The 15900-nt window shown below is 41.9% G+C and overlaps 1 protein-coding gene across 1 annotated transcript; it reads right to left on the reverse strand.

Annotated features, from left to right (window-relative positions):
• Window positions 1–2850: 2850 nt before the first annotated feature.
• On the reverse strand, window positions 2851–4539 carry LOC139812056 (uncharacterized). The gene has a single exon (XM_071776687.1). The coding sequence runs from the start codon at window positions 4525–4527 to the stop codon at window positions 2851–2853; it is 1677 nt and encodes a 558-aa protein (XP_071632788.1). The 5' UTR covers window positions 4528–4539.
• Between the last annotated feature and the right edge of the window lie 11361 nt (window positions 4540–15900).

Here is a 15900-nt window from a genome sequence, read left to right on the forward strand (position 1 = left end):
AAACGTTTGGCAACTGTTGTGTGATCAACTCCTAATGATTCTGCAAGTTTATTTTGCGTCTGACTTGAGTCTTTATCGAGTAATGCTTCCAATTCTTCGTCTTCAAACTTTTTCGGTGCGCCAGAGCGTTCTTTATCTTTAACATCAAAATCATTATTTTTAAAGCGTCTAAACCAATCTCTGCATGTTGTTTCCGACAGAGCATAGTCGCCGTAGTCTCCACAAGAATTCTATGTGCTTTAGCTGCAGATTTTTTTTGAAAAAAGTAATGCAGTAAAATTTCCCGCAAATACTCTTTTTTTGGCACGAAATTCGACATGTTTAACGCTATAAAAAAATATGTTGTTTACACTTCGGCGGAATAACATATACCGTTATTTCGAGCCTAGTGGTGGAGGTTCACGATGAAGTTGGCTGTAGTATTGCCTGATTCAAAAAAGCTAAGATAACGCCATCTATCGGGAAACAGCGAGAACTTATTCAAGTCCCTAATAATGTAAGAAATATGAGTCAATTTATTTTCAAAACAGAGTAAATAAAAATAATAAAGCGTTTTCTGTTCTAAAATTAGTAGACAACAGTGTTTGTAAACAAAAAAATATTGCTTGACTCAAAGACAATTCTTATGGTCTTCTAACTCAAAGAGTTTTCATAAGTAGTATTGCAAATCGGACCTCGATTTCTTTCTAATTTTTCAATGCATTTAATGCAACAAGCAAGATGACCACATGGTATGAAAACGTGTTCATTCATTAGTAAGATACACCGTGCAGTTTTCTTCGGAAGGTTTTGCTCCTGACACGTTAGGATTTTGGAAATCCTAGTTAATAATAATGAAATGGAAAGTCTTCTTTATGAGTATTGTTGTTATCCTTATACAAATATCTATAATCATCTCCTGGCGCCTCATATGTGAATGAACCATCTGTAAGGAAAAGAGGAAAGAATGTTAAGGGTATTGTCCATAGACATGTATGAAACTTACTGTAATATACTTATTACTTGTTAACTGTTATGTCTGAGTATAAAGTGTTACGAAGTGCTAAGCAACAATAGCATTACCTGACGGAATTTAAATTCGGTTACTTCTGTAACGTTTTTTTAATGGTTCATCTATCTTGTGTAAAACCACATGTAATTCTCGCAATTTCCTTGAAGTAGTATGTTGTTTCTGCGCATTTTCGTTCTCTTCATAGCAATTCTCTGTAAAAAAATATAATACGATTAATAAGAAAATGTTAATTAGAAAACAGAATATTATAATATGTCATGAAATTTTTTGTTTATTCTTATATATGGGACAATTCACGTCACTTTTACCCCCTATCTGTCCAAAATTGGTATGGACGAATTTTAAGGGCGGAAAATGTTCGTCTTGAAAAGAGCTTTCGAAAAGCGTGTGGCATATATGCGCAATTCAACATGGCGTCATAGTTATGGCTGCTTAAAGGGATAAATTCAAAATTTCAGATTCAACATGACGCCATGACGCCATGACGCCATAAATATATATATATATTTTTAGAAAGGAAAGCATTCTCACGCTATTTTTCAAAGCTATCGCCGCAATTATATTTATTTAAAATCTTAGGAAAAGGGAAACATATTGAAGCTTAGTCTAGATTATAAAAGGTAAGAAAAATAAAAGATTAATTCGTATATGTCGAAAAAGGCGTAAAACTTGTTCTATCGTCTGAGATACAATTATGAATACATAAGGTTATTGTAAGCGTAAAATATAAAGTGATGTTTTATTACAAATTATATGGTTGGAATTATGAAATAAGAATTATAGAAACATATGGTAACAAAAGATGGTAAATAGAACTTGTTATGATTTATGAAATTAAAACTGTCACTGTGGTTAGGACTAATAGGTCAAATACTACGTTAAACGCAGAATTTATAACAATAGGAGAACGTAAAATAAAGTCTAAAATTATTCGCTAGAGCGAGCGCAAAATTAATAATAAAAATGTAATTACGGTTTAAAAAAGGTAAACACAAAGAGAAAAGGAAAAAGGTTACAATAAACTCGCTCTAGCTTGCTCGTTGGGATTCTCCGTTTTTAGGAGAATCCCAGGAATGGCCACCATACCTTCGAGATCGCTGTGCTGGGCACATCCCATTTGCACGAGCAATTTCGCCAGATCTCGCGTCTCGTCTTCGCCCTCGAGCTTTGCTCGGAAATCGACGAGGGCGGCCTCGTCCCTGACCGGCTTCCGGATCTCGACCCATCCCTCTCTTTTCTCCATCAGATGTCTTGTCAGAGCGATGGACTTACGGGGCCATCGCATCCTTCCCTCGAGCGGTCGGAGGTGGGCGAGACCGCAGGGGATGGCCTGCCACGCCAGTTCGCGGAATCGGTCTTCGAGGATGTATATTTCGAACATGGGCCGATGAACAGCCCGCCCCCAGTCTCTGAGTGCAACCGTAACCCGGTCCCCTCTTTCGATTTGGAGCACAAAGCCCCTCTGCCACCGTCTTCCTTCATGAACGGCGACCTCCATCTCGGGCATAATTTGGTCAGGCGGGAGGTAAAGGAACTCGCTCCTTCGCATCATCCTCAGCGTCAAATCCTCAATGAGCTCGTCGAGGTCCTCACGTCCTCCCTCGAGATGGATCCACAGGAAGGTGGGGGAGTCCACCCGGGTGACCTTCACTTTGAGCAGGCCGCGGCTCAATGAGCTGGTGTCGATGCATTTGATCTCCATATTTCCGGCTACAAGGAATTTGTTGTTAAAATATCTGCATGTCGCAGCATGCGGTTATAGGGGCAAGGTGTTTAATGATAGATAACGAAATGTCATGCAGTCTGTCCCCATTTTCCTGTGTCCCTTTTTTTTCATGTTACCCTTTGAGTTTGAAGGTGTAAGTGGAAGTTTCTCTCAATGAGAGGAGGGGATAGGAGTGTTTAGATTTTTTGTTCATTGGCCCGACAGGCTGGACATTTGCCTGCCATTCAAGATCATGGAGTGGTGCGCTAGCTGACGTTCCTTGTTCCGGATCGTCTTTCGGAGCCGGAGTATTGGCACTTTTGGTTTTAGGCCTTCCCTGTCCTAAGTGCAATAAAAGCTGAGTTAACGAGTCCCATATCGCCCCTATTAGATATATCGACCACCCATATACTGTATGAAGAGCATATCCATGTACAAGTGTATCTAATATCAATTTAATGCCTCTTGCAAATAAATATATTCCAAGTAGGCCAGCGCTAATATTGCCAAAGATTAAAAATTTGCTCCAGAAATTTTCCCAAGCTGAAATCGCAATTTTCTTGATTGAAGCTTCATCGAATAAATTGGAAATTGATCCTCCATGCAACACGGTTGATTGTCCCATTAGTCCTCTTGCTATGGTGTTGAGGACGGCGGGTCTCTCAGCGGGAAACATTATGTGGTCCTTTAGATCTTCTAAATCCTTTTGTGTATATATGCCGCTAGTAGCAAGTGCTCCGGGGTTAACGTATTTCCAGGTAGGTTTAGTCGTGGGTTTTATGACGGTGGGGGTCAGTGTTTCCACAGGTCTTGGCATAATTTTATACCACGAGTCTCCAAGAAGATACATGGGAGGTGCAAGTGAATTGCAATTGATCTGTGTTCCCTGCCGTAATAATATGTGTGTTTTGGGCGTTAAGAAGTATGTCTCATTGTTAAACATTACTGGTAGTTGTTCATAACATTCTTGAGCGTGACTTATTTTTACTTCTACTGGAACGCATTTTATTATGTGAATTACTTCGCCTGCTAAAAGAGCCATGTATCCGGGTCCCTTCATAAAGTGGTAGGCGAAGATGTCGGGGGATCGTGTAGCTATAGCTAAAGCGTTATGGATCATTTTTGACTCGAGATCGCATTGTTGTAATAAGATGTTTCTGTATAGTTGATTAACTTGACCACGGATGTGTTTTTCTACGTAAACAAATTTTGAATTCATATAAGTGAAAAGATCGAGATTGGCTACACGGCCGGTACGTTTAGGGATGTCCATTTCGGGTAAGGTCTCCCAAATTACTAATTTCGGATGTTCGGTTCGAATGAGCGTGTATCCACATGCTGAGTATCTACCAGTGCTGGTTAATGCAAAGACAGTGTTTTCAGCTTTTACAGTATAAGCATTTTGAGAGTGTTCATTTGCGTGGTCGATCACTTTTTCTGCATACCCTTTGTACAAGGTGCTATATGAGGTGAATTTACAGGAGTTGTCAGGTATAGGATCCCAAAAGGTGTTTCCTCCTTCTATGTCGGTGCATTTGGTGGTACTAAAGTCACAGACCACACCTGATCTGAGATGTATACGGTTAGTGCTCAACTTAACGTTGGCGATGTAATCTTGCAGGGTGATCTTGACAGTCGCTTGTACGAGAACATTCGTCCATGCTCCGTAAAGATCTGTGTAGGATCCTCCGGAACATTTTCCGTCGGCGTCCACAATGCCAGTTAAGGTCGCGGGACGACTGGTGGTTTCATTAGATTTTAATGCTATTATATAAGTTCCCTTATATTCGAGTGTTCCATAGGTATGCATTCGTATACACGCTTCCTTGGGCGGCAGTGTGGTCTAGTAGTAGAGCGCCAGACTCGTAATCTGAGGAACCAGGTTCGAGTCCACTAGAGCCATGAAGCATGGAATGTTTTTCCGATAGCTGCGCCCCTTCGGGCAAGCTAGGCTCTTGTGTGGAGAAAACTGGGCTCCGTCTTTCGGAAAGAGACGTTAAGCCGTTGGTCCAAAGAGTTAAAGTAAGAGGAGAAGGATAGTATTGGTAGTAGATTGCGAATCCTGCGGGGATATGCGATAAATTACGAATTTTACAGAATTTTTTTTTTTACACGCTTCCTTAGATACCTCGTGTATATACGCATATTTCCCATTGAGAACTTCTGAATTGTGAGAAAACATTCCACATTTTTTAATTGAGCGATCGATTTCGACCTTGCATTGTATCACCTTTACAGATTCGAATTCATTGAGCTGCATTAGGTGTATGAAGACTTGGCTGGATGTGATTTTCGGTAGCGGAATATCGCATTCTTCAACGTTTACTAGTGATAGAGTATCTATTATTATTAATAGATGCGATGTCCAACAACACAGTATCCGACAACTTTTTAATACATTTTTTTGGACATTATTATGTTGTAGATGAACTAGCTATTTCATCAGCACCATATAGTTAGATTACTTTTTTCTCGTTTAGAATCAGCTGCATATAATTTGCCGGTTGACATACGAGACAAATGCTGGGTAAACATCCTGTTTAGAGGACCCACCTCCGATGGCCTTGACCTTGACATATGTTGTCAAGGTCACCCTCCTGAGTGACCTTCAAAAGGTTTTAGTCGGGGGTCGCTTTTAATTAAAAAGTTATAAACAAAAAAAGTTTCGAAAATATAGCAGTTATTTTAAGTACTGAGAGGCATAAACGACTAATATTACGTTTTTCTTTAAAGCAGAGAATACTTTATTTCGCGAGAAAGTCGCTGCTTTACCAAAACACAACATTTAAAGCAGTAAATTGTTGATAAATTGAAGTCTTTTTGTTAAAGCAGAGAATACTTACATGGGTTAGATGACGCGCTTTACACAGTTGAATACTTTTAAAGCGCGTCATCTAACCCATGTGGCATCTCGCTTATTAACTTTCCACGCATGAAAAGTTCACGCATACACTTTTCACGCGAACCGAGGTTCACCCACACCCCCCCCCTGCTTTCGGGGGAGGTGCGGTAGCCCCGAAATAGTTCACGCATACACTTTTCACGCAAACCGAGGTTCACCCACACCCCCCCTGCTTTCGGGGGAGGTGCGGTAGCCCCGAAATAGTTCACGCATACACTTTCCACGCTAACCGAGGTTCACCCACACCCCCCTGCTTTCGGCGGAGGTGCGATAGCCCCGAAATAGTTCACGCATACACTTTCCACGCGAACCGAGGTTCACCCACACCCCCCCTGCTTTCGGCGGAGGTGCGATAGCCCCGAAATAGTTCACGCATACAAAATAATACATTCAATTTTAATTGGATAAATGTGGTCATTTGTTTTATTCATTATTCACATTATGCAATGGATACATTAAACTCATAATTTCAAAGAAACTATCAATACGCTCATCGAAATTATATAGTTTTTTGAATGAAAACTCTGCGAGGTAATGTGTAAAATGATAATCTTTTATCCCATATCGAGGGATTTTTGCTCGCATATCTCTCCACAATCTCTCGATATTCTGCGTGTGAACACCTGTTTCTGGATTTACGAAATTTTCGGAATGATTCACAGTTCTGTGCGTATAATTTTCATCATTATGCAAAGTATCATATGCTCGCCACAGGTCTGAATGTATTGTAGAACCAGGTGCAATATATTTTTTAATGATTGGTAATAAAGTCTCGGAACGTCGATCCGGTACAGGCAAAATGAAAAACTTTTTGGTACTGCGTTCTATACCGCCAAAAACCCACTGTCCTCGAATTATGCGTTCTGTATTATATTTCCTTTTCCCTACTTTGGCTTCATCTATCTCAACAATTTTGTCCGATCCGCCAATAGGTTCTTGTCTACTTTCCAACCATTGCTGAAGTAACTGAAAACAATTTGACGAATTGAACCAACATTATTTACGGTAATTATATATAGAATAACTTTATTAAAAAGTTATTAACAAAAAAAGTTTAAAAAATATAGCAGTTATTTTGTGGTAAATATCAAAAATGATAAATTTGCTTCAGTTTGTCATAAATGACGAGTAGCACATTACTTCTCGACAAAAATTAGTCCAGTCAACGACAGCTTGATTATTAATATGTAGTTCATTCATTAAAAAAAAATGTCGCGGTGGATTCATTATGAGAAAGTAACCAATAAAGCGGCAAACAACAGTCAAGTCCATGTGTATTCTGGAAAACCACGTTCCATGCAATGCACTCATTTTAAAATTGCACGTTACTTTTTGTCGTTTATGGTGTCCAACGACTTTATAATACTTGTTCGTACAGTGTAATAATTTATTTTGTTGCGGATTTCTTATTTGTAATAATTTATTACACCGTGGACACATTATTTCACGCTGAACAACTTTTTTGTCACATAAAAAATTCCACAACAAATCAAAATTATATGTCATATGGAGATATTCGTGCAGATGCATTTTCAAATTATTGTAACTCACAAAATTCCTCAACTAACTAAATAGTTGAACGACTGAAAAGCAACTGAGCGTAGAATCGAAACGAAGTAAGAACAACAGCAACAACCTCTAAACGTCTCAAAACAAGTATTTAGAAATCCATTTATTTCACGGATAGAGAGAGATCGCACTTACATAGGAAAACGTTTTGAATGCACATAGAGGGGCTACCGCACCTCCTCCGAAAGCAGGGGGGGGTGTGGGTGAACCTCGGTTCGCGTGGAAAGTGTATGCGTGAACTATTCCGGGGCTACCGCACCTCCCCGAAAGCAGGGGGGGTGGGTGAACCTCGGTTCGCGTGAAAAGTGTATGCGTGAACTATTTCGGGGCTACCGCACCTCCCCCGAAAGCAGGGAAAGGGGTGTGGGTGAACCTAGGTTCGCGTGGAAAGTGTATGCGTGAATTATTTCGACATATTTATTAGTCATTTATGCCTTCCAATACTCAAAATAGCTGCTATATTTTCCAAACTTTTTTTGTTTATAACTTTTTAATCAAAAGCGACCCCCGACTAAAACCTTCTGAAGGTCACTCAGGAGGGTGACCTTGACAACATATGTCAAGGTCAAGGCCATCGGAGGTGGGTCCCCTAAACAGGATGTTTACCAAATGCTGTTCAGTTACTGCCATGTTTACAGCTGTTTCGTCTCTCGCCTTCAATGCTGATTTTAATACGCAAATGGCATTAACAGTGGTTGAAGAAAGTGAATTGCGTTTTTTAGATTTTAAATCAGTTAAAACTGAAAACGCGCGCGTTCTCTCTGGATCTGCATTTGAATTGAGAAGACATCGAACAGCGCTCAGAAGATTCCTCAAATTGAGATACTTGTAAGTATTATTCAACGAGCGGCGTTGTAAAATTTCTTTCCACATCTCATCAAAATTTAATGTGGACAAATTCTCTTTTTCTTCAACAGTAAAATCTGCTGGTAATGCAAGCCACTCTTCTCTTAAGAAGTCTTCATCGAAACCATTAAGACAAATGGCAACGGAAGAAACATGCTGGAATGAAGATTCTCTATTAAAGCTGTAGATGGTTTGTACACGACCCGTATAGATCGTGGGCTATGGCGGTAAAGGGAACACTGAGTTTGAATTGTTGACAAAATATAATAAGATATATTTAGAAAATATAGCAGAGAAATTTCAAAACATATTCATAAGCTAGTATGGCAAAAGTCAATAATCACATAAATCAAGATATGATAATACAATTCACATTGTAATAGTCCGTTCAATGAAAGGAATGTAAACATTAGTTGAACGTATGCTCTCGGTTTGAAACTTGAGACATAAATTAATAATATATATTACAAAGTAATTTCAAAGAAAGAATTAATATTTGTATGAGAGCTTTGAATATATCTTTAAATCGTTTTAATCACTGAAAAGACCATTGGACATGACAAAATATAATACCATAATCAATGAATTACCAAAACAATTATGCACATATTAGCACAATAATTCATAATATAAGTAGAATAATGCGTTGAATAATAATCCATATTAAGGAATAGAATATCTTAGATCAAAGAAATGTAAATATGTATGCAAAGGAACATATCATCAATGATGATCTTGAATACTTTTCATAAAATTGTAGATACAACTTCTATCTTAAATTATACTAATGAGTATTATCAAAATATTAAATTGAATTAAATATCACCAGTCTTGAGTTGTAAATTTAAGACCATGATATTCTTAAAAGAATCTGAGATATATTAATAAATGATTGCAAAAACAATTTCTCTTTTGTTAATAGAATGAATCTTACCAAATATCAAACGTATTAATCCAGACTCAATGCGTGAAAACGTAAAGAAAATTATAAAGTATTTCGCATAAATCGATGTATAATACAGAGAAAGAATGTAATTGTGTATCGCACCTTTAATTACAATTTCTGAGTAAATGAGCGTTGAATTCTCTGACGAATCTTGTTTAAAACAATTGAAGCAATGTAAATCTTATCTCAAATAATTGACGCATTATAATTCGTATTGATTTAACAAATGAATCTCATCGCAAATATGTATCAAGAAATATGAGAAATTAATTGCCAAAGAAAATAGAATTAAACGTATCGCAAGCTTGCATAAATTACAATATTTGGCCAAAAGAGAAGATAATCCAAATGAATAATTTAAGTTGGTTGCAACCCGAAAACAAGAACTTGAGTACTCAAGTGAGATGAACGATTATCGTTCCCGTCAACAAAATGCTTCACTGAGTGCGGAAGCCTTTCATATGTCTTTTACTGAACGGTATATCTCTCGAGATTTCTGGAATCAATGATCGTAACCGATACTGTTTATGAGGATCAATGATTCTTATTCAGAAATCTAAGAGTTACCTGTATCCTGGTGTCTACCGTATGTGAATGCACTTCTAGAAAAGATCCGAACGGACTATGTCCATAATAGTCGTTCCCTTGGTCTTTCCAGAATGTGTCGTCATCATCAAGAAACGGAGTAATGGCGTCGATCTTTGTGCCGTCATCATCAAGAAACGGAGTAATGACGTCGATCTCTCGTACGTCCGAGAATGAGATTGCCTATAGTCCTGCCGAGTGCTAATTAAAGCCTTTCGAATCCTTTTTGACTTCTTCTCTTCCAGAGAGTATCACAATTCGCCGTTCAGAAAGATTCGTATTACAATATCACTACGTATTCAGAATATACGGCAGAAGGCCAGAAACATGTCTTGACTGAATGACAAACAAGAAACGAATAACGCCGGTTGCCCAAGCCGCAAGCTTGTACATGCACGCGCGCTTTCTTTTTCACGTGGCAATCACATGAATTGAATACCGATACGTCGCGCCTCTAGCGCTTTACGCTATACAAATTTTCTAGGGAAACTAGATCCGCCAACAGAAGTGAGTTTACAAATTCGCTAGTACTTTTTATGAAATGCCATAAATGGCAACATCCACCCTTTTTCCCTCAATATCTCATCGCGTTTCAAACATGGTTCAAAAACTTGTAATTTTGTCAAAAAATCATTCGTAATAGGCAATCTTTTACGTATTTTCTCCGCAGCAATAAAAGGTAAAATTGTAAACAATTTTGTCGCACGATTGTAACTGTATCTACATGTCAATCTACATGATCTACATGTCAATCTACAATCTACATGATCTTCTATCATTAGATTATTAAGATACTCTTTAAAATCTGTTCCAAGAAAAATTTCATTTATATCTTTCTGTGAAAAATTAATATTTATGGTTACGTTGTAACCGGACGGTACTATTGGAGGCACGAATCAACGCTACGTGTCCTTAGAAATCAACGGTCGCCACTCGGTTTGACCTTTGAACCACCGAGAAGGTAAGTATCGAACGATCTCTCTAATTATTAATCAGACTAATTAATCTTCTTTTTTCAGGTTCCTGCCACCGCTGGATCATCGCCGTCGTCGATCAGGATCGTCGCTGCCACCGGAATCCAGGATCAACGAGGGACTTCGAGTGATCGACGCCAATGGATCAGGTGAGTAGAAGGTAAGTCCAATTTAATAAATTTTCGAAATCTTTTACGAAAAGGATGTTTAATTTATTCAATTATATTGATTTCCAGTGATGGTTGTTCACAAAAATTCAAGTCACAAAAGATGTCGGACGCTCGTATACGTAGGCACATACGCCCCGTTTATCTACGACGCACGAAGTTATTTCGGTCTAAAAAGGCCGTTCGTCAATGTAAAGACGACAATTAACGCGTTCCGCGGGCGTGAGGTTGTTATGAATGTTGACGAATCGCAATTATCGCACTCGTATGACGTTCGCGGTGACTTAGCGCGACGACGAAAAAGCGAGGCTTATTACGTGTTGTTCGCTCGAACATCCCCGAGAGACTGCCTCGAGTTGTTTGTCTCGTTCGAGCTCCCCACCATCGGTATCGGTTACCCCCACTCCGACGTCTATTCCGCTTTCTCTCGCCGCTAACTACGCATTAAACTCCGGTACTTTTCCACGCGGGTGTTTACGCCGTTTGCGCCGAACCCCGTGGAAATTTCCACGCGCGTTGCGCTCGCGCGGTCGCTCCGTCCTGGCGACCGGGTAGCGGTTTTCCACCGCGGCGAATTTCGCGCGGCCGCTGACGCCGACCTGTGCGCCAGGTCTATTATGATGCATACAATCTCCATCCGGGCGACTTCCCTGAGGAAGACGTCCGGGTGCAGAGCACCAGGCTCGCCGACGACGTCGACCCCTCCTGACCATTACGGTGGACCTAGTAAATCGCCTTCCGCGGTTCTTTCCCGTAGAAGATGTCTAGGTCGCGAAATGGCGGACGGTTCCGTAACTTCGTTCCGGTCGTCGGATTTCGACGGCGACCGGACACGGACGTCCACGGGGACGTCCCCGTTCGTCAGGGATGTCTTTTTCCTGGGGATGACTCACCTAGTGCGAGAGATCCCGGACGGTCCGCCATTTCGTTCCCCGGCCGATGGATTTTAACGGGACTCAGTTTCGTGGGCTCGGCGAAGTGCCCCTCGACGTCAGGGGTGCCCAATTCCTGAAGACGACGCACCCAGCGCAAGTTCGCGGACTGTTCGCTATTTCCTGTCCGCGCTTCCGCATCGCGTCGCCAACCCCGTATGCATGACTCGGGATCCCTGCTCCTTCGTCAGGGACGTCTCGTTTCGTCGCAACGCCGTCGGTTATGAAAATTCCCGACGGTCCGCCATAATTTTCCCCGGTGGTCGGATCGCAATTCTAACGCTCGCATTGCGTCTCGCGGGACTCCCCTCGCGATCATAGGTCCTAACTTCTCGCGTCCGTCGCGTCGTTTTCGATTTTGCGGACGGTCCGCCATTTTCCTTTCGCGCGCCGTTTTCGCCATACCGTAGCGTGCTTCTAACTTCTTGGATCTCGGATGGTCGCCGAGACTCTACAGTCGTTACTCCGCAAGCGTGATCCGCCATTTTGCCGTACGTCATCCTCCCGTTCCGCGGATCGTCACGGCTCGTCCGCTATGCTGTGTGAAGGCATCCCGGTCATCCGCACGGGAGCCTCCCCTTTCCTGGAAAGTGTGGTTGGGCTCAAGCCCTGTCGTGTCGCCGCACGACCTCCCGTATCCGCGCCAACGGGAATAAGAAATAAAATTGCGTAAACGAAAAATAAATATCTAACCTCTTCTCGAGGGGTATGCTGCTTGAGCCTCAACTAAATTAAAATACTGGCGCGGTATGATACGCTTATAATTAACTACGCGCCGGATGGGGTCGCTATCCATATTGCGATCAAACGAACGAACTAAATGAAACCAGGATCATCGTCATAAAAGGAAAACAAAATTACTACTAATATCTCCCGACTTTATCCCCATCCTCGGGACGCGGACGCATGACTTATAACTAAATTGGACGTGGCTCCGCCTCGTCCATCTCGGAGCCGCTACTGCCCTCCGGGCTACGAAAAGAGACCGTGGACCCGCGGTCCTCCGCTGCGGGTTCGCCCCAGGTCACTCGCTCGTCTCCCAACGCCTCGGAAGCGCGCGCCTCCACCTCTGGGATGTCTGGGAGCTCGGCCTCGAGCATCTCCACGATGTCTTTCAATAAGCCCAGGTCGGTCGGCAGACCTAGCTCGTCGGTCGGAGTCGGACCCCGCTCCTGGGTCCCCGGACTCCGTATTAGCGAGACCGTCGCCTCGCGCGCCGGTCCCGGCTCCTTTGCCGCCTCCGCAATCGGCACGGCCGTGTCGTCCGGCTCCGCTTGTCTCGCCAACAGCCGCACTGCCTCCTCGGAGAGACGCCGCAGCACCACCTTAGGCGCCTGTAATTTCGCGACGCGAGCCGCGGTTGCGCACGGTCGCAACGTCTTTTAGAAATTCGTTTTTAACAAAGTTTTCGCAGACTTGGGAGAGAAAGTTTGCAGATTTTAACTGTAATAAATGAATTCTCGTTTGTTCTGATTGGAAAAATGCATTGAATGCATTTAAAAAATTTAATATATATTTAAGAAATAGAAGATAAGTCTTTATTTCTAAATTGTCTGTCATAGACAAAAGATGTTCTCCAGACTTCTCGCTCACAACCATTTCCTGTAAAAAATAATGAATCGTATCCCATATATGATTCCAAAAGTCTCTCGACACATGCGTGGCGAGACAGCCAGCGCGTTTCACTCAATTTTAGAATTTTGCGATATTTGTCTTGAAAAACAATCGCAAAATTCGTGAAAAATTGCCGTACGTTTCGGGCTACTATTAATGTAAGAAGCTATTTTTTTATAAATTTATCACAAAATAAAGGTATTTTTGCACATGCAGCGTGCGCTGCTAACGCGGCTGAGTGGCATGGACATGGTAATGTTAATAGATGTTTGCACATCTGTTGTACTTTTGTTTTAAACGATAAATGTTTTCCTGTCATTACAGACGCATTGTCGCATGACAGGGCAACAATATTTAAGAAGGGAATTTGTAACTTATACATTTCACTCTCAAATGCATTGAATAATTTTTCAGCACTTGAATCTCTCGCATCAATATTGATTAATTTCACTAATTGCGAGCGAACATCTAATGTCTCAGGATCAATATACCGAGCGAAAAATGTCATCCATTTTTCGTTGCAAATATCAGATGTCTCATCGACAAAAACGGAGAATTGTGTTCTCTGAAGATTGTGAACGACATGCTCATTCTCAACCGGATACAAAACGTTAGAAATTATGTTTTTACATTTCGTTCGACCCATCTTCATATTTTGCAACACTTCAGGATCTTGTCCTATGTTTTGAAAAAACTGAAGAATTTTTGGTGCCGTCTGATGAGGAATATTTTTCTGTGCAACAAGAGCGGCGAATTTTATTTCCGCTGTTTTTGTACGCTCATTTAACGACAAAGGAGATTCATTAGCTTGCATATTATAATCATCATTTGATTTGTTCGCTTAGATATCTTTTTGTTTCGTAAGCTTAAGTGACTTTCAGATTCTGCGTGCCGACGAATATGCGATAAATGAGCATCAAAATATTTATCACAAATTGCACAAAAACATATTTTGTTATCATGCGGAACCTCACGTAACCATAACTTAAAATCATCAATATCTGACCATTCGATTTTAAACACTGACGTTTTCGGTGTTTATGTTGTACATGTACAGCTACGTCATCATCAATAGATAATGACACATTTTCTTTTAAATTTTTTTGGTGGCACGCAGAACCTGGATGTCTGTTAACATGTGCTGCATTGCAGGAAAAACTTTTATTGCAAACAGTATAGAAATAAAGAATTTCATCAAATGATACTTTACGTATCCAATCTTTATAACGCTTATCACTAAGCCAAGCTTTAACAAAACTTCGCTTAGGTTTTTTGAGCAATGCTTCACACCTTTCCATCACACCTTTTCAACAAAGCAATAAGAAGGAAAAGCGAAAGAAATGAATAAGGAGGAAATAAAAAGAACTGTATGTGTGTAGTGTGTGTTGCAAATAGAGATCAGGACTCCGTGGTTCGTCACTCCCACAATTTTATATATGTACATATAGGTATAACCTCTTAACGTAAATATAGAAACATGTGTTAAAAACCGAAATTTTTAATTCATTTTATCGTGCTATTGTGCTTAGTTATACTGTGCGTACTAGTGCGATCATCCAAATTCGCTAATTGAAAGGAAAACTTAGGAATAGATACAGTATGTGGCGGTCCGCGCCACCAATGGTACAGGCCTGCGCGATGCCTGCAATACCGGCAGTTCGCAGCAACGCCGCTAGGCGTCGCATCGCCGGGGCATTTGCGCGAGTTCAAATTTTCGCACCGACTAGTATAAAGGGAGACCCCCTACGGGACTGAAGGATTCTTATTCGGCGCTAGTCGCCCTCACGTCGCCTACAAGCGCTAGCCGCTTTCTCGGCGCAAGACGCCTACACACGGCGCGAGTCGCCCGGCCTGTAAAGGCGCTCGGTCGCCTACAACGGCGCAAGTCGCCTACAGCGCTAGCCGCTTTCTCGGCGCCAGTCGCCTACGCGCGGCGCTAGTCGCCTACAAGGCGCGAGTCGCCCGGCCTGTAGAGGCGCTCGGTCGCCCGGCCAATCACGACGCTCGGTCGCCTGGCACAAGGCGCAAGTCGCCCAGCCAATAACGGCGCGCAGTCGCCGGCAAGCCATACACGCGCACGGTCTTTCACGGTACAGCGTCAGTTCATTTCAGGTTGTCACAGGGTACGGACTCTTACGTGTGGTCGCCCCATCCTGGCATCCCACACACCTAGCAGTAAGACAACAGAAGACAAGACGCCGCGTCTTTTCGAAGAACGGTTCAAGAAAGATGATGATCCTACTCGACGACGGCGGATCCTGCCGATGCCTTTACAGGCCATCTCACACCGAAACAGAAACATAAATTTATTTTCGCACTCATCCGGGGTAACGAGTGTGAGTAGCACTACCGCGGCCACAGTCACCTCAACGCACGACGATCCCCCGAATCGTTCCAAGGTTAACTCTGATAAGGTTCCAGGCAGCAGCAAGAAGAAACAGTCGCGCGACATCTCTTCCTTCTTCCTATATTTAATGGCCTTCAAGCAGTGCTGCTCCGAAAACGGCCAGGAAGAACTTCTTGTCGAATAGCCGTAGATGGCGTGTGTTGTCAATGTCGTAGGCCACGAATGGCGCCGTTGCAAGATTAGAAATGTGCACAAAGAATCCGCAAATTCCGGCGCAAGCGCAGTTCGCCGCGGTATATTC

The sequence above is a fragment of the Temnothorax longispinosus genome, chromosome 4, assembly GCF_030848805.1.
Source record: "Temnothorax longispinosus isolate EJ_2023e chromosome 4, Tlon_JGU_v1, whole genome shotgun sequence".
Lineage (NCBI taxonomy): Eukaryota > Metazoa > Arthropoda > Insecta > Hymenoptera > Formicidae > Temnothorax > Temnothorax longispinosus.